The 20,554-nt window shown below is 41.2% G+C and overlaps 1 protein-coding gene across 1 annotated transcript in view; it reads left to right on the top strand.

Moving 5' to 3' along the window:
• LOC126469942 (uncharacterized) overlaps positions 1-20,554 on the top strand; it is an 86,504-nt gene that overhangs the window by 42,570 nt on the left and 23,380 nt on the right. The window contains exon 4 of the mRNA XM_050097347.1: positions 7,702-7,880. Coding sequence (XP_049953304.1) covers positions 7,702-7,880 — 179 coding nt within the window. The remainder of the gene's footprint in view (positions 1-7,701; positions 7,881-20,554) is intronic.

Raw genomic sequence — 20,554 nt, 5'->3', positions numbered from 1 at the left:
TGTCACCGGTGCCTTCATCTTGGCCTTTGAGGGTGATACATTGCCCGAGAAGGTCAAGGTGATGGTCTACCGCTGTGATGCTTTAAGTGCTGGAAGTTCGGCCGTATGTCTTCCTGCTGTATTTCCAGCGTCACATGTCGAGATAGCGGACGCCCATCACATCCCAATACTCCATGTGCCCCGCCTCCCATCTGTGTCAGCTGTGGGGAGCACCATTCGCCTTGCTCGCTGGATTGCAGGAGTATCCAGAAAGAAAGGAAAATCATGGAGTACAAGACCCAGGACCGACTGACCTACACTGAGGCTAAGAGGAAATTTGAACACCTGTATCCTATGCATATGACATCGTCTTACGCCGCCGCAACAACAGTTCTGGCACCATCAGCTCCGCCAACCCAAGTCACCTCTCAGAGCCTGAAGACTACACCTACCCCCTTGATGATGGGGGGCATTTCCCTTACTGTTGCTCCTGCACCACCTGCTTTGAGGGCAACGCCCCCACCCCCAACCATTGGGGATGTCCATCCCCACTTCTAAGCCGGAGAAGCGTAAGTCTTCTTCACCTTCTCTCGCTAGAAAGTGGTCCTTTGGGTCACTCCCTTCCCAGGTTTCTGCTAATGGGAAAGATGACACCCGCCAGTGGCTGAAGAGCCCAAAAGCAGCTGGTCATAGGGTTTCACACTCGTCCTCCATCCCGGAGACTGAACCAATGAAGTCCTCTCAGCCAGGGAAACCCAAGGAGCAGCGAGAGAAATCCAAAAAGAAAACACCTAAGATTAAGGAAATTGCGATGGCACCCACACCACTGCTACCTACGAGCTCTGCGTCTGAGGATGGGGTGGAGACTTTGGCGTCCCCTGTGGACTTAGATCTTGCCAGACCCTCAGACACAATGGATATAGACTGCTCAGGCAATAAGTCAGTGGAAGTAGGTGACTCTGAGGCATAAACTGCCTCATTGAATGTTCCATGCCTTCCCAGTCTCACGATGTCATCCTCCAGTGGAATTGCGGCAGTTTTCTCCACTGCTTGGCTGAGCTACGGCAGCTGTTGGCTTTACACCTGCTATCTGCGTTGCCCTCTAGGAAACCTGGTTCCCGGCAATGCGGACCCCTGCCCTCTGCGGCTATAAGGGATATTACAGTAACTGTAGCAACTATAGTCGAGTGCCAGGTGGAGTTAGCGTTTATGTCCTAAACTCAGTCCGAAGTGAACATGTGCCCTTTCAAACCCCTCTTGAAGCTGTGGCTATCAGAATGACAATGACGCAGGAAATACCTGTTTGCAATTTATATCTTCCTCCAGATGGTACAGTACCCGTGAATGTATTAGCTGCACTGATTGATGAACTCCCTAAACCTTTCCTACTTTTGGGAGATTTTAACGCCCATAACCCCTTGCAGGGTGGCACCATGCTTACTGGCTGAGGCAGAGATGTCGAAACTTTACTGTCTCAGTTTGACCTCTGCCTCTTAAATACTGGGGCCGCCACACATTTCAGTGTGACTCATGGTAGTTACTCGGCCAGTGATTTATCAATTTGTAGCCCAGGACTTTCTCATCTATCCACTGGAGAGCACATAATGATCTGTATGGTAGTGACCACTTTCTCATCTTCCTGTCATTTCCCAGCTTCAGGCCCAGGGAGGCCTGCCCATATGGGCTTTTAACAAGGCGGACTGGGGAACTTTCACCTCTGCTGTCACCGATGAATCTCCTCCACACGGTAACATCGATGTGATGGTTGAGCAGGTGATTACGACAATTGTTTCTGCTGCAGAAAACCCGATCCCTCGCTCTTTAGGGTGCCCAAGGCATAAGGCAGTCCCTTGGTGGTCGCCAGAAGTTGCTGAAGCAATTAAGGAGTGTCGGCGAGCTCTACAGTGGCACCCTTCCCTGGAGCACCTCATAGCCTTTAGACAGCTCTGTGCCCGCATTCGCCAACTTATCAAACGATGGAAGCAGGAGTGTTGGGAGAGATACATCTCGATCATTGGGTGCCATATGTCACCTTCCCAAGTCTGGGCAAATATCAAATGTGTTTTTGGGTACCAGGCCCCAACAGGTGTCCCCGGTGTTACGATAAATGACGTGTTATCTACAGACGCAAACACGATTGCCGAACACTTTGCTCAAGCCTCTGCATCGGAGAATTACCCCCCATCATTATGCACACTCAAACAGTGGCTGGAAGGGAATGTCCTCTCATTCACTACGCACCACAGTGAATCCTATAACGCCCCATTTACAGAGTGGGAGCTCCTCAGTGCCTTTGCACATTGCCCCAACACAGCTCCTGGGCCTGATCGGATCCACAGCCAGATGATTAAACATCTCTCATCTGACTCCAAGCGACGTCTCCTCGTCATCTTCAACCGGATCTTGTGCGATGGCGTCTTTCCATCGCAATGGCAGGAGAGCACCACCATTCTGGTGCTCAAACCCGGTAAAAACCCGCTCGATGTGGAAAGCTATCAGCCCATCAGCCTCACCGACATTCTTTGTAAGCTACTGGAAAGTATGGTATGTTGGCGGTTGGGTAGGGTCCTGGAGTCATGTGGCCTGCTGGCTCCATGTCAGGGCGGCTTCTGTCAGGGTCGCTCTACCACTGATAATCTTGTGTCCATAGAGTCTGCCATCCGAACAGCCTTTTCCAGATGACAACACCTGGTTGCCGTCTTTCTTGACTTATATAAAGCGTAGAACTCGACCGGGTGACATCATATCCTTGCCACATTGTATGAGTGCGGTCTCCAGGGCCCGCTCCCGATTTTTATCCCAAACTTCCTGTTGCTCCATACTTTCTGTGTCCAAATTGGTGCTTCCTATAGTTCCATCCATATCCAGGGGAATGGAGTCCCGCAGGGCTCTGTATTGAGTGTCTCTCAATTTTTAGTTGCCATTAACAGTCTAGCAGCAGCTGCCGGGCCCTCCATCTCACCTTCTCTCTATTCAGACGACTTCTGCATTTTGTACTGCACTCCAGTGTTGGGGTTTGCTGAGCGGAGTCTACAGGGAGCCATCCACAAGGCGCAGTCATGGGCTCTAGCCCACAGCTTCCAGTTTTTAGCCGAACAGTCATGTGTCATGCACTTCTGTCGGCGTCGTACTGTTCATCCAGAACCAGCACTTTACCTTAATGACGATCCACGCACTGTAGTGGAGACATATCTATTCTAGGTCTGGTTTTTGACGCTTGATTGACTTGGCTCCCTCATCTTTGTCAGCTTAAGCAGAAGTGCTGGCAGCACCTCAATGCCCTATGTTGCCTAAGCAACACCAGTTGGGGTGCAGATCGCTCTATGATGCTGCGGCTCTACAGAGCCCTTGTCCAATCCTGAATTGACTATTGGAGTGTGGTTTATGGTTTGGCAGCGCTTTCAGCTTTGTATTTACTCAACGCTGTGCATAGCAGATCAGATGTGCGCAACTGCTTTCCAGTTACGCAGCACAGATTCGTAGTTCCCCTGACCATCCGAATTACCGTCTCCTTTTCCCACCCACAGCAGTCCATCTCCCGCATCAGTGGCCCAGGTTGGGGCTAACGACTGCAGTTTACGTGCAGTCCCTTCTCTCTGAACTAGAGTCCTTCCCTTTACCACCTCTACTTGCGGTCTGTTCACGTACGCCTCCATGGTGTACGCCTTGGCCGCAGCTTTGTCAGGATCTTGCACGTGGCTCTAACAACTCCATTAACCCTGCAGCTCCATGCTGTCACTTCCTCTCGATTCTTGGTGTGTTCTGGGGCTCTGAAGTGGTTTACACCAGCGGCTCGATGGCTGATGGTTGCATTGGCTTCACAGCGGCCATATTGAACAGCATTCCTTACCTGATGGCTGCAGTGTATTCACTGCAGAGCTGGTGGCCATGTCTCGTGCACTTCAGTATCTCCATTCATGCCCTGGGGAGTCTTTTCTTTTATGTACTGACTCATTGAGCAGCCCGAAAACTATCGACCAGTGCTATCCTCGTCATCCTTTGGTAGCGTCCATCCAGAGTCCATCTATGCTCTGGAACGGTCCAGTTGTTCAGTGGTGTTCGTCTGGACCCCTGGTCATGTCGGAATCCCCGGAAATGAACTTGCTGACAGGCTGTCCAAACAGGCTACATGGAAACCACTTCTGGAGATGGGCATCCCCGCAACTGAGCTGAGTTTGTTATTACGCCGCAAGGTTTTTCAGCTTTGGGAGACGGAATGGCAAAATCTCAGTACGCACAACAAACTTAATAGGGGACCACAAATGTGTGGAAGTCCTCAATGAGGGCGTCTCGCAGGGACTCTGTGGTTCTCTGCAGGCTCTGCATTGGCCATGCATGGGCGACCCATGGCTACCTCCTGCGCCGTGAAGACCCACCTCAGTATTGGTGCGGCGTCCGGTTGACAGTGGCTCATATTCTTCTGCTATGTCCTTCTCTGGCTGCCCTGTGACTTCATCTTCGGTTGCCAGACTTATTGTCATTGATTTTAGCAGACAACGCCTCATCGCCTGATTTGGTTTTATGTTTCATCCGTGAGGGTGGATTTTATCATTTGATCTGAGTTTTAGTGCCTGTCCTTTGTCCCTATGTGTCCTCCACGCTAGTGCTTTTAGAGTGAAGGTTTTAATGTGTTGCAGGGTGGCCGGCTCTTCCTTTTTATTTTCGTAGTTGGCCAGCCACTGTAATCTGCTTCCTTGTTTTACTCTCTTCTAACTGTTTCTTGCATCTCTCTGTTGCTCTCTTGTCCTCTTTTGTTCCTTTTAGTGTTTGTTGCCTTTCCTTTGTTCTTGCGGTCTTTCCTTTCTTTCTGTTTTGTATTATACGTCTCGTCTATTTTAATCTTACACTTGTGGCATTGTTTTATTAGGAACATGGGACCGATGACCTCGTAGTTTGGTCCCTTTCCCCCTCTTTTAAACCAACCAACCATACGACCAGAATCTCTTTGGATTTTCTGCGAGGTTTTGAGACAAAGTTTTGTTGTGGAAACTATTATAAGCATCTCGCATTGAAGTCCACACTAAATTTTGAGCTTCTGTAAAAGATAGCCAATGGTGGGGATTTTGCATCTGTTTGAATTCGGCATGTTTGTTTCGTTGTTCCTGCAACAGTGTTCTGACTCGTTTTGTGTATCAAGGAGGATCAGCTCCATTGTTTGTTAATTTATTTGGTATAAATCTCTCAATTTCTGCCGATACTATTTCTTTGAAATCAAGCCAAATCTGGTCTACACTTATACTGTACTGTGAGCACAAGATATATAACTTTTCGGTGTTATGAAATAACTGTCTGCATTTGTTCAAATTTATGAAGTTGCAAACACTACGTGCTTATCTGGAGCAGCTTACTTTCATTTTCTCCATGCCACATGCTGTCCACTGTATTTCGTGCTGTATATCACAACCTCTGGTTTCATTATAATAGAGCTCCAGAAACAGCTAGCCGGCCGCTGTGGCCGAGCGGTTCTAGGTGCTTTAGTCTGGAACCGTGCTGCGGCTATGGTCGCAGGTTCAAATCCTGCCTCGGGCATGGATGTGTGTGGTGTCCTTAGGTTTGTTAGGTTTAAGTAGTTCTAAGTCTAGGAAACTGGACTGATGACCTCAGATGTTAAGTCCCATAGTGCTTAGAGCCATTTGAACCAGAAACAGCTTAATATTGCTGTGTAATCACAGATAATTGTTAACTTTGAAGAACATGAGGTAAGCTGAGGAAGACCTATGGAATAGGCAGTGTATGGTCCAGCTTTAATACCCCTTCTTTTCTCTTTGGAGGCACATTGAGTATTTGATGTACATTACTCAAATTGCTACCAGAGCTGAGCTGATTGCTTAAATCAGTGATTTGTTTCACAACAGGAAACAAAATCATGTCTTGGTTGACAGATGTTCAGTGAAACATCAGTCATAAAACTGTTTTAATTATAGCCATTTTGGTATGAGTAAGCACACCAATGTTGGTGTTTGACTTGGATATAGCTAGTGGTGGAAGAAATTTCCGCCTGTAGTATTTGCCCGGTAAACAAAACAGAGATGATAGTTTAAAAGTCTTGACTATCTGATATTAAACAAATTTAGTAGAGTAAATAAAATCTCTCCACATCCATTGACTCGTTTAATTAGGGCATATGAAAATGTTGGTATTCAGACAGAAGCTGTTATTATATGAAACTTAGGCACACAGGATTCTTTTCTATTATCATATTTCTAGGAAAGTGGGTATTAGGCTATAGAATATTAAGAAACACGTACCTTTAAGCTGCTGATTGTTCATATAAAAAACAGAAACGAGTCAGAGGAAAAGTTTTATGAGGCCATATCTCTAAGTGGTGCCCTTCTGAGCATCAGCAGTGGTTTGAGATCTTGTTTGAGTAATATTATGAAATATGTATAAATATAATAGAGGGAAACATTCCACGTGGGAAAAATATATCTAAAAACAAAGATGATGTGCCTTACCAAACGAAAGCGCTGGCAGGTCGATAGACACACAAACAAACACAAACATACACACAAAATTCAAGTTTTCGCAACAAACTGTTGCCTTATCAGGAAAGAGGGAAGGAGAGGGAAAGACGAAAGGATGTGGGTTTTAAGGGAGAGGGTAAGGAGTCATTCCAGTCCCGGGAGTGGAAAGACTTACCTTAGGGGGAAAAAAGGACGGGTATACACTCGCGCGCACACACACACGCACACACACACACACACACACACACACACACACACACACACACACACACACACACACACATATCCATCCACACATATACAGACACAAGCAGACATATTTAAAGACAAAGAGTTTGGGCAGAGATGTCAGTCGAGGCGGAAGTGCAGAGGCAAAGATGTTGTTGAATGATAGGTGAGGTATGAGTGGCGGCAACTTGAAATTAGCGGAGATTGAGGCCTGGTGGGTAACGGGAAGAGAGGATATATTGAAGAGCAAGTTCCCATCTCCGGAGTTCGGATAGGTTGGTGTTGGTGGGAAGTATCCAGATAACCCGGACGGTGTAACACTGTGCCAAGATGTGCTGGCCGTGCACCAAGGCATGTTTAGCCACAGGGTGATCCTCATTACCAACAAACACTGTCTGCCTGTGTCCATTCATGCGAATGGACAGTTTGTTGCTGGTCATTCCCACATAGAATGCATCACCACCTTCCCTACCCTCTGGCTCCTATCCTTGTAACTGCCCCCGGTGTAAAACCTGTCCCATGCACCCTCCCACTACCACCTACTCCAGTCCTGTAACCCGGAAGGTGTACACGATCAAAGGCAGAGCCACGTGTGAAAGCACCCACGTGATTTACCAACTGACCTGCCTACACTGTGATGCATTCTACGTGGGAAGACCAATATGTCTGCTTCTGTCTGTATATGTGTGGATGGATATGTGTGTGTGTGCGAGTGTATACCCGTCCTTTTTTCCCCCTAAGGTAAGTCTTTCCGCTCCCGGGATTGGAATGACTCCTTACCCTCTCCCTTAAAACCCACATCCTTTCGTCTTTCCCTCTCCTTCTCTCTTTCCTGATGAGGCAACAGTTTGTTGCGAAAGCTTGAATTTTGTGTGTATGTTTGTGTATGTTTGTGTTTGTTTGTGTGTCTATCGACCTGCCAGCGCTTTCGTTCGGTAAGTCACCTCATCTTTGTTTTTATATATATATGAGTGAGTTTAAGTCCTTTATAACTGTTTAAACTGTTTACAAAAGGTTCATTCTGTTACAGATGAAATGCTACGGCGTCGTCAGTTCTACAGTGTGCATACAGATTCAAAGCCAGAACTTCCTGAGCAGAGAGGTGAAATAAAAAATGACTCCATTTTTTATTCTCCTGATGAATATGTGAAAATATCATTGCAGTATCACAGCACTTTTGACGGCGAGGGTAGCTGTGCAGATTTACAGGTATGCAAATATATTGCCTCCTCTCTATAAATGTTGTTGTAATTTATGTTGTGCAGCTTTAATCAGTGTGGCCAAAAAATTTGGTTAACCTGAATAATTTATTTTTCATTATGATTGGGTTCTTTCAACATCTTATTAGTGTAGATTTATCTCTTCTATCTCGCCATACTCAATTGCTCGGGTTATGTAAATGGCTTCAATGTTGAGGACTAAGCCATTTTAATTTACCAGTTCTTTTGTTCACCATTGTTTGATAAAAGCTGTTCATTTTTCCTATGGAACAGATCAGTGAGTAAAACATGTAGCCTTTCCTTGTTGTTGCTAATCTGTTCTGTGCAAAAGTCTTCATCCCTGCCTAACAAGTGCAATCTACATCTACTTCAAACTGCTTACCGTAATAAAGTCTGCCCCCCCCCCTTGCAATATTGCCCCCCCCCTCCCCTGTTGCACATGTGTTCTCCCCCCTCGCTCCCTCCCTCCCACATTCCATTAGCAAATTAATTGTTCTTTGATGCCAAAGGATGTGTCCTGTCACCTACCCCTTCTTTATATCAGGGTGTGCCATTAACTTCTGTTCTCCCAAATTTGATTCACTACCCTTTCATTAGTTACCTGATCTAGCAATCTAATCTTCTTCATTTTCCTGTAGCACCGCTTTTCAAAAGCTTATATTTTCCTACTGCTTTGCTATTTATCATCCACGTATTACTCCCATGGAAGGTATCATTCCACACAAATACTTTCAGGAAAGACTTTAACACTTATACGAGGGTTGGAACTTTAATAGTGGCAACTATTTATTTACAGCTTCCAGAATGAGATTTCATTCTGCAGCGGAGAGTGCGCTGATATGAAACTTCCTGGCACATTAAAACTATGTGCCGGACCGAGACTCGAACTCAGGACCTTTGCCTTTCGCGGGTAATTGCTCATCCAACTGAGCTACCGAAGCACGAGTCACGCCCCGTCCTCACAGCTTTACTTCTGCCAGTACCTCGCTCGTCTCCTACCTTCCAAACTTAACAGAAGCTCTCCTGCGAACCTTGCAGAACTACCACTCCTGAAAGAAAGGATATTGTGGAGACATGGCTTAGCCACAGCCTGGGGGATGTTTCCAGAGTGAGATTTTCACTCTGCAGTGGAGTGTGCGCTGATATGAAACTTCCTGGCAGATTAAAACTGTGTGCCGGACCGAGACTCGAACTCGGGACCTTTGCCTTTTGCGGACAAGTGCTCTACCAACAGCTTGTACAAAATAGATACGTATTTAAAAGTTTTACTGACCTTCAGAGTAGTCACCAGCATTGTGTATAACCAGTTGCCAGCGATGTGGAAGTCGTAGGATACTCGTAGCAGTGCCAGTTGTGTTGACAGTTCGAGCAGCGTGGTCTATTGCCCGATGAATTTGTAGCAGTTCTGAAGCGAATGCCATGAAGTGTTTCCTTCAGTTCAGAAATCGAGTTGAACTCACAAGGACTTAAGTCAGGGGAGTGCAGTAGGTGGTATGGCACTTAGCAGCCCCTTCAGTCAAACAAATCAGTAACAGCTTGCATTGTACGTGCTTGAGCATTGTCTTGCAAAATGATGGTCATGTGTGCAGTAAGTGTCATCACTTCTGTCTGTAAGCTGGTCATAGGTTGTGTTCCAAAAATGAACAGCATAGAGACAGAAATGATGACACTTTCTGCAGGAGCTGGCCATAATTTTGCAGGACAATGCTTAAGCACGTACAGTGCAAGCTGTTACTGATTTGTTTGACTGATGGGGCTGCTAAGTGTTATACCACCTACCGCACTCCTCCGACTTAAGCCATCGTGAGTTCAACTCGATTTCTAAATTGAAGGAAACACTTCACATTATTTGCTTCAGAACTGCTACAAATTTGTTGGGCAATAGACCGCGCTGCTCGAACTGTCAACACATCTGACACTGCTAAGAGTATCCTATGACTCCACATTGCTGGCAATGGGTTATACACAATGCTGCTGACTACTTTGAAGGTCAATAAAACTTTGAAACACGTATCTATTTTGTACGAGCTATAAATAAATAGTTGCTACTATTAAAGTTGCTACCCTCATATGTATTCAGTGTCAACACATCTCTCTTTTTCAGAAAGCTCCTGCTTGCTATTGACACACTCTGTTGTATATTGTTTTATGTCTGCTTTATGTCTACCATCATCAATTATTTTTTCTCAACAACAGCAAAACCTATCAGCTATTTTCTGTCTCTCATTCCATAGTCTAATTCCCTCATGAAAGACTGTACTCCATCACCCTTGTTTTACTTTTGTTAGTTTACATTTTGGTAATCCCTTTTTCAAGGCATGTATTCCATTCAACTACTGTTCAATCTCCTTTGCTGTCTCTGACAAAATTGCAGTGTCATTGCCAAACATCAGAGTTTTAATTTCATCTTCTGTAATTAATTTCATTTCCAAATTTCTCTGTGGTTTTCTATACTGCTTGCTCAAGGTGCAGACTGAATAACATGGAAGACAGGCTACAGCCCTGTTCCATTCACTTCACAACTCCCACCTCTATTTCAAGTCCTTTGACTCTTAGGATTGCATTCAGGTTTTTGTACGAGTTGTAGAGTATCTTTCATTACTTTTACTGTATTCCAGCTATCTTCAAAACTTCAAAGAGGGTTTTTAAAAGACATCATGGTTACCTTTGACTGTAAAAACTTTATTCATACCTTTGACTGTAAAAACTATTTATTCATAACATCATTATTGCAATTACAAATGTGTAATTATAATGAAGTGGGATACTGCAGTAATTGTTATTCAGCACATGTCAGAAGTTTAAAAAATTTCTAGTATGTATGTATGTCATTGACATGCCCCTATGCTGAGTATTTAACTTTGCTGTTATCTTTTGCTTAAATAACATGAGTTCACTGCACATGGTCACTGCTAATGGCAAATGAGGCTGTCCATTAATACAGTGAATCTGTGTACTGATTTAATGTTAGTTATGCAAAAGCTAATAGCAACATTAAATACTCAGCACATATATATGTGATAATGACACAACTTTTGCAGTATACCACTTGATAATGGATACACGGCTGAGATTATGGTAGTGGGTTTCATGAACAGTCAAAGGTGCCCATGAGATCTTTTAAAACATTTTATGACTGTGAACCACTGTCACAAAAAGTTAATTTGAAGAATGTATTCCAGTCAACCAGAAATTATTTTATGAGACGATAAAATTTGGCTCTTAGTTGTGGCAGACTGTTTACTGTCCCAATGCTCTGCTCTGCCCATGATCCAACAAGATAAATTAGTGGTAGGTGTCTTGAAAATTATACTTACCAACACTAATTATTGTTAATTTATTTATTGCCCTCGATGTATTAGCGTTGAGCCCTGTGATCCCGAAACTATGAGCTACTACTTAAGTTTGGTGTTGCCATTATATTGCAATTAAAATCAGACCCAGCAGATATTTTTCGTACGTAATTAATAGCCATAAGCAAGTTTGAGAATTTCTGTGTAACACTTGTGGGTATTTTGGCAATCAGGTGATATACCAGAGTGTTATTAGCAATGTAATAATGTTAACATGTGGTACATTGGACTTTCCCTTTCCATTTATCCAAATTAATGTACTAGTTTTATTCAGAATTTTCACAACTGGCACACAAATGTGGAAGGAAAATATTTACTTTAGACGCATATCTATCAATTAGATAAAATTTTGTTTCATTGTAAGTGACGAACTGACAAGTTATCTTCCTGCTACTGTTTTTAATTATGGTTGTAGTTTGAGGTTCAAGTTGAGTGAAAGATAAAAGTTCCTGAATTTTATGTTGATGATTGTCATGTTAGATGAGACATATCTGGCATGATAAAACTGGTCGTATTCAGTTGCGCATAGATGGACTTTACATGAAAATTATCAGCATAATATTACAAACAACTGAGGACAGCAGGACAACAAAAATTGAAAGATGTTCCTTGATTAATATTGAATTTTTTGTGCATATATTTTTTGTTACTGATGTTGATTGCAGAGCTTTAAGACTTAATGTTAAAAACTAAAGTCCCTCTTTTTTTTGTCTCAAATACCATTTGCAGCAGATGGAAGTTGTGACAACAGTTTTTCTACCTTCAGAATCATGTGGAATATTGTGTCCAATACTGTAGGTTGCTGGCATTTATGTGTGCAGGGAATACTAGTCTGCTATCGCTCGTTTGGACAACTGGATGAGTCAGTGTGGGTGCCGCTATATGGGAATCAATGAAAAATTGCTACTCTCATGTGATAAGCAAAAGAATGGCTCTAATCCAGAACCAAAAGCCAGTCAGTCTGTGCAGGGAACAAATATTTATTTAATTTTTCGGAGGTGAGAGGCACACTGCTAAGTAATGTAAAAAGTTTTTGGAATGTGTTCTGTGGAGAGAGGAAAACCAAAGTGTCATGTAGTTGCACTCATGTGGGATATGGGCTTTAATTGCTTTATTTCTTTCACACTCTGCTTCTAATGCTGTCATTTCATTTGATACTGTTAGATCCATATGTGTGAAAATAGAGAGAAAAGGATTACAGTAAAGCATCAAATAATTGTCATTGTTCTATGTTGTTGTCACTGCTTTTAACTTCAGTGTTATTTGCCCTCCTCATCCCCCCCTCCCCCTATGCCCCTTCCCTGCACTAGTGTTGCTGAGATACGTTGTTTCTTCAAGGGCTTGCTTCTGAGATGAAGACTGCAGATAAGAAAATGTGTTGTTCTGCTGTGTGATGTTAACTGTTAAAACCCACTATGTGCTGTAATATTGTACATTGATCTTAAACCTAGTTATAAATATTTTTTGCAGTTTTTATTAATAACATATATCTAGACAAGATTTGTTGTGTATTTATAATTTACATTAAATACTTTATTCATCATAACATGAGAGAGAAGAGAGATTTTTGTAGCAGAATAGTGTCTATAAATTATCTGTATCTGAAGCACTACAGAAAAGTTAATTGCTGAGATGTGAAAGATACCTGAAAGGGAACAAAGTATGTAAGCAATGTAGAATTTGCTCACTGTAAAACTTCTAATGCTTTCTGTGCATTGATGTTCTTAAAGATGGAAGTTTTTGGAAGGTATGAGGGAATTGGAGCAGGAGCTATTTTGAAGTGAGAAAATAGAATAATATGAAAATGGCAACAAAGAATTTTAGAGGCAATAGTGGTGAAGATGGTGCTAAATTAGTTCCCAGAAACTTGCTGTGGAGAAAGATATTAATAGAGTGTCTATTTTATATGTCTTTAACTCATTCAGTGGAAAATTTGTAGGAACGGAGAAAGTTGGTCAATGGAAGCTTTGAGAGGTCATATTTGTGCTTTATCCATGAATACCAAAAAGTGTGTCAATTTTGGGTGTAGAACGAATATATCGTAAAGAGATATTCTTTCTAGTATGAAATTAACTATCAAATTTTTAACATAACTGTTTTGGATTATACATATCTTGAGAAACTGTCTACAGTTTTCATTGTTTGAATATCAGTAGTGGCTGGAAACATTTTTGTCAACGCCATCCCAGAATGGGCAACCAATACTGAGTCAGTGCTTAGATGTTGTATCATCTTGTTGTGATGCTTTTGGGTGAAAAGTAGTCATTAGATACAGGTTGTCTTTTTTTGGGGACTGGCTGGGGAGGAAAAGTGATTTCTCTTGTTTGTATCAAGTTTACTTGGTCTGTTATATTGACATCAATATTAATTGTCTGCAACCACTGTTGTACAGGGCCGACCCCACTCTTTACCCTCTGCCTTCTCACACCCATTTCCCCCCCCCTCCCCCTCCCCCCCCCCCCCCCCCTGGCCTTTGTACTCGCAGTAACTGAAGAAGGTAATTGGCAGTCATTAATATTGTTTGTTCAAAACATGGTACCAGTAGCCCATCTGAATATCAAGCAATTGATCTCTAATTCACTCTTGGGAGATAATGTAAAAAAAGTCACATTGATTCGAAGTATTTTAGCCACAATGGTATTGTGGAGCCCAGCAGTAGCATGAAGCAACAGAACTTTAACATGGAGCAGTATGTTTAATTTTTGCGAATGTCTAGTAACATTTGTTCAAAGCTCAAGTGAATAAATTAGACGTAGTTAGGGAAAGGAAGATTTAATGTAAATGATTACATGAAGTATGCGGTTTTTAGTGACATAATGTGAAATTGGCATTTTATACAAAACATCGCAAAATTTAGCATTTTTCCCTATTCCCGTCTAAAAGTGTTGTAAATCTGAGGATAGCAGTTTGCTATACTGATAGCTGGTAAGAAAAAATCGAACTTACTTAGCCACTTTTAGTGTAAATAAACTCTTAAAAACAGGAAAACTTAAAACTTTAATAAACTTTCTATAGCAAAAAATATGATGATGGCAGCACTGCAAAAAACAAGATTTACTTATGTATATCCTTTCAATCAGGTTATTTAAGGGGAGACCAGCTTTCATTGTAAACAAAAATGTATTAAACTCAATAATAGAATTTAAGTCAATTAATGAAAGACTTTCAATACAAACATTTGAATGTGCAAACAAAGTTTTTGGCAAAATGGTCAAAACACCCTAGACCACATTCTATCAGAAAAAAGTATTACTACTTGGAGACTTTAATGCACGATTTGGCAAAGAACGTCAGCACAGATCAGTAGTAGGAAAATTCCCTCCGCATAAAAGAACCAATGCAAATGGAGAAAGACTCTTATGGCTATGCAGGCAGCACAACATAGTACTAAAATTTACATTCTTCAAAAAACTGCCTAGAAAGCAAACTACATGGGCATCACCAAATCTGATTTGTGATGAAAAACAACTCAGTCATGTTGCTGTAAGTAGACCCTATGTAATGTAGGTACTCAATGTACAAGTTGCCAAGAGCAACAATTTAGATTCAGACCATTTCCTGTATATCTTTAAATTCAAGGTTAGACCAATATTTAGAAAAAAAGAACCAATACCAACTGAGGAAGTTTGATGTACAGAAATTATCTAGAGAAAATGCAGTTGGAAAAAAGAATACCTAAATGTTGGGAACAACTTCAAATATAAATTATTGGGACTGCAGAAGGAACTATCCCTCTTAAAAAGAAATGGAAACATGCTTGATGGAATTATGATTGTGATGACAATGAGCTTGGAATATCTGGAAAGCAAATAAAAATGATAAGTACACAAAAAAAATTATAGAAGCAGAGAAACGTGTATCAAAAGGTCTCGGAGAGATGGGTACCACATATAAAAGATCAATTTAATCACATATTAAGCAGCAATAGAGAAGGTAGAGGAAGAAGATCCATCAATACTAAGTGTGTTCAACTAGGAAGAAACCCAAATAAAATCACCATAGGTTGCCTGGCTTTTGTGGATGACATGGCGTTAACTACTCATTAACTGGATAATGCCACAGAACAAATCTCAGAACTACAGAAACAAGCAGACAATATAGGACTTAAAATATCATTTGAAAAAACACATTTCATGACAAATATCAGTGATGCCCCTCCAAATCTTAAAATTCATAACAACACAATATAAAAAACAAACTGTTGTAAATACCTAGCAGAATGGATAAAATGAGAGGGCATTCCAAATGACAAAAACTGTATGTAACAAAAAAACTTCATCCTGAAACACAAAAATAAGACACTATCAAACAGTAGTACCGCCTGAAACACTGTATTCAGCAGAAACAATTAAGCTAACAAGATTTGGGAATTTTGAAAAACTGCAAAAAGGTGATAGAAAAATTCTAATGAAAAAATTGATACCTAGAAATTATAGCAATGTTGAATACAAATTAAGATCAAACAGAGAGCTCTATTTGAAAATGAAAAATATAACTGATGTAGTAAGGAAAAGAGGACTACAGTTTTATGGACACACATACGGAATGAATGATAACAGGCTAACCAAGCAGATCTCCACTTTACTAAACAGCTACAATTTCAAACCTACATGGTGCACTGAAATTGACAAAGATATGGAAAAAACAGGAATTAGAATGGACATAATATATAAACAGAATACTTTCTAGAGAAGCAACACAAAAGGCAGGACTTCAGGACAGAAAGAGATCTGCAAAAGGAAGAAAGTGCACCCAGGAAGAAAAGGGACAACATTCTCGAAGGATGTAGGAGGTCTGGGAGCAATGGAAATTAAACACAGAGAAGCAAAACCAAAGTTGATTTATCGTACCCTTCAAAAGGGTTGCTCAAATAAATAAATAAATAAAATAAAAAAGTTTTTCCTGTTCTTGGTCATAGTATGTAGTTACCACATTCTTTAAACTGAAGTTGAGTTTGCCAGCAACCTTTTCAAGGCTCCATAGACTTTTATTGTTGACTCTGTACTTCAGGCAGGAATTTTTTTCTGTGTACATCTCATTCTCATAGACTGTGGTGCCTTCAGCACCAATTCAATCCCATGTGAAATATTTGATGATGGAAATTACCATGTTTTCAAATCCTGTAGCAAAATTTGCTAATATGTTCTTTAGTGAGTTTTAAGAATAGCCTGCAATTCACAGAATATTGAATAAACTCATTCATTTTTCACCACTCATTTTTTTAAAATTATTTTCTTCGTTTGCTGTATTTTCTGTGATTTATGCTTACAACTTGGTTCTTAAAAAATCTTTGATTGCCTTTCATATGTATCCATAAGTTACGAGCAGCTGTTTTGGACCATTCAATTAAGCTCACCATCCAGTTGAGCTCAGTGTGGTAGAACTGGCCAGTTCAGTTGACATTTGTGGTAAAACCATTAAGAATCCTACGTGTGTGTGTGTGTGTGTGTGTGTGTGTGTGTGAGAGAGAGAGAGAGAGAGAGGAGGAAGAATTTTTCCATCCAAATTATCTGCTTGTGGGTCTATTCTATTATGAAACCATTGATATTTCTGCTGATCTGACCTGAATTCCTCAGTATGTAAGAGATTGGTTAGGGAAAAATAATCACAATGAAATAAGACTCGCATACTGTAAGAGTTAAGAAGTCATGGAGAAACATATTCTAAACACATGGGAGACCCCTATATATTTGTGTATTCGAGACGTATAAAACCTGCTGACACCCAAATATGAAGGGGATACAGCCTCCAACTTTAAGTTAAATGAGCAGAGACAGGGCTGCTGGGCATATATGTAAACAACTCAAAATGTTCAGTACCTGCCTTTCTTGTAGTTAATGTCCACAGTTGCTGTCTGAATTTTCAACCCTAGCCATTTGCAAAGTGATATCATTTTGCAACATGCTTTACGCCAATTCCCTCCTGTACTCCTTCTGCCCTCCCACATTTGCTACACTTTCTAGAAGAATTTGCTATATTTTGCTATGAAAGAATGTTATACATAAACCTGCCCTATATTTTGTGCCACATTTCATAGTTACACTTTTCTTGACGTTTTAAATGGACTTGTTATATTAAGTTTTACATGGGAATGTATGTCCGGACACAGATGTTAACAGAAACTCTAAGCTTACATTTTAAGCCTGCTGATGCCTGTGTTAGGGGTGAGGCTTCCACCTAAATGATGAGCTCAGTTGGGACAGAGCTATAGTTGAATTGGTTGTGTATGTGAATGACAGATGACACATTTTCGTTCCAGCACTCTTGTCAAAATGTGTCAGGTCTCAGTTATTCAGTGGGTGTTCATATAGTTGAACACCATTTACTTTTAACAATTTTTGAAGCACATGCTGCTACACATGTACATACAATTGTTTGTAATACATGTCTTAAATATTGTCCAGATGACATAAAGATACTTGAAGTTTATCACTAAAGATGGGCATGTGTTCCAATACCAGTCCAGCACATTAAATTTTAAAAAAATCCATGCAATTGATGTCAACATTTCAATAATCAAGAATGAAATTCCTTGGTTTTGTGTGATCTGCATAACATGCACTGTGTGAAACATAACACTCTATCTTTGCAACTGTGACAAATAGTTTTAAAACATTTGCTGTAAATCTGCGTGTCCCATTAATTTTTAACACTGTCATATATTTATTTGCTGTGATTTCATATTATGACTCACCTCTCCCGATGCACCACACCATTCTTAACTCATATTTTAATACAGGCAGTGTACGGGGAGGGGAGTTACTCTTTCTACATTTCCATAGAATAGAGTTTCTGAATGTACTATACTGTGTAAGGAGCTGTGCTTTCTCAGTACAGGCAGATGACATGTCAGCATTGCAGCAAAATCCACCTTTGTCATTGAGTACTCAAGTTCTGCTCGTGTACCCTTACAATTTCTGCTCAGTTGAAATAGTTCATGATTTGCATTCCAGTGACCACTTCCCCTGCGGCATAGTGTGGATTTCTGCCATCTGGTGCAAACCCTAAATTTGTCATCCCCTATTTTTGCAATTTAGCAAAAAAATCTGTGATACTCTGTTGCTACTACATATTTCTTCAAAATAAAACATCTATAAAATTAAATTTTTACTTTGCATTTTTTTGCAATGCAAACTCTCTTAACACATTCATCAATTTTAATTTGTACCTCTTGTTTGATTGCCAAAATAGTTAGATCTCTTAATCTCAATGTGGACATTTTAGATCTTAAATAATTTTTGATCAGTTTCAAATTAGAGAAGGTTCTCTCATAACTGACATTACTTACGGGAGCTGTGAGGAATATTCTCAGCATTATAACTACACTGGTCTCCAAAATTAAAGCAACAAATCAGTATTTCCCCATTCTGTGTCTAATTCACGACGCAATCATACAAACTGTCAGCAGACGTCCTTACAATCGTATTCTGCATGGAAGGTGGCATTCTGGTCAATGGACAACCACGCCAGCGATGTCAGAGCACCTATCAAATGGGGTAGTGTTTGACAGGTAGTTCCTCATCCACAATTGCTGTGTACCCAGTCACAGACAGTGTAGAATGGCACAGAGAAGACACCTGCCAGACTGTCTGCAGTGGAAAACCATATGAAGAATGGAAACAGTACAGTCGCAAACTGATGCAACCCGATCGCTTAATGTGAATCGTTCTGTTGTTTCTCGGACATGGTGACAGTTTGTAGAGACCAAAACTGTATCCTGAAGACCAGGGCAGGGCCAACCATCTGTGACATCAGAAAAAGAGGACCGTTATTTGGCTATAAGAGCATGACAGTACAGCCTTAGTACTGCACGGCAACTGGTATCTGACCCCACAGCATCCACTGGACATGTTGTATCGAGGCAAATGGTGTACAATAAATAGGCTTCTGTTGAGTGGCCTTTACTGCCAGAGACCCGCTGTATGTGTACCTCTGATGCGTCTTCACAGAAGGGAATGTCTAGAATGGAGTCATCAGCGTGCCACCCTGATGGTCAAACAAGGGCCGATGTTCTTTTCACAGATGAGTCCCGATTTGGTGTGGAGAGTGATACTTGACAGATTTGCGTCTGGAGAGAATGTGGAGTTTTGAGGCCCAAACACTGTGAAAAGAGACTGATATCAAGAAGGATCCCTAATGGTGTGGACAGGGATAAAGCTAACCACACAAATAATTCTTCATGAAATTGTATGGGTGAATCGGCAAGGTTTAACTGCTGTCAGGTATCATGACGAGATCTTGGGACTTTTGTGCAGTTGTTGTGAGCTGCTGTGGGCTCAGACTTAGGACTGATGTACGATAATGCTTGACCTCATAGAGAACAGATGGTTGATGTTCTTTTGGAAATGGAAGATACTGCACCCATGGCGGGCCTGCTTGCTCTCTTGATTTGAATCCCATAGAGCATGTCTGGGACGCACGCACAAGGAGACGGGTTGCATCATGTCAGCTTCCGCCAACCACTCTCACCATGACATTGATGACATCATTCACATCATGCACCATCATTGCCGTGCCTGTATTGCTGCCTGAGGTGGCCACAACCCATACTGAGCACATTAACCAGTTGTCAGGATGTGTGTGAAAATCCATTAAGTTGGAAAAAATGTCGAACATTTTTGTCTACTATTATGCATGTTGCAGTTGTTTACATTCTGTATTCTTTACATTGTTTCTTCTTTATTATCACCTGTTTTTTGTGACAAAATAAATGTAACCTTGCAAAATTTAAGTCCTCTCTGTCAGTATCTTAAGAAGCTGGGTCGAGGTTGCATTCTTCATCGATGCCAAGTGTTATTGCAAGCCTTAGGAAAGCATATTTTTCAGTTAACTTCAGGTGCTGCCGGTATCTTTCTAGAATTTCAGCAGTTACTCTATCTAATGAAAAAAAAAAAATCATTTTAAATCATATTTTTGTGATCTCTATGTCCAAAAATGTGCTGCCTCCTGATTTATGGTGGTGGTGGTTAGTGGGATATTTAAGGGGGACTAAACAGCTAAGGTCATCAGTCCCCCAGCCTAATTTGTGTTGGAGGTTTAATAGAAGAGCCAAGTTCTTTACACAAGCTTTTAGTGTAACTTAAAGCCTTATCTACAAATTTCTTCCATTTCTTCTCCAGTCCCATCAGTAAGTTGGTTATTTTTAGAGCACACTGAAATGCATTAAGACCTTCCATATGCAAAAAATTTTGGGCATCATTCACTTCAAGCAGCACCGATTGCCAGAGACTCTAAAACCATAGAAATGAAAATGATTGCTTTGTGACTAACCAAGTCCGTGCAGCCAATCATGTGTTCAAGTATTTGTCTA

The sequence above is a fragment of the Schistocerca serialis genome, chromosome 3, assembly GCF_023864345.2.
Source record: "Schistocerca serialis cubense isolate TAMUIC-IGC-003099 chromosome 3, iqSchSeri2.2, whole genome shotgun sequence".
Classification (NCBI taxonomy): domain Eukaryota; kingdom Metazoa; phylum Arthropoda; class Insecta; order Orthoptera; family Acrididae; genus Schistocerca; species Schistocerca serialis.
The sequence above is the reverse complement of the archived record's forward strand: the minus strand, read 5'-3'. Positions and strand labels throughout refer to the sequence as shown.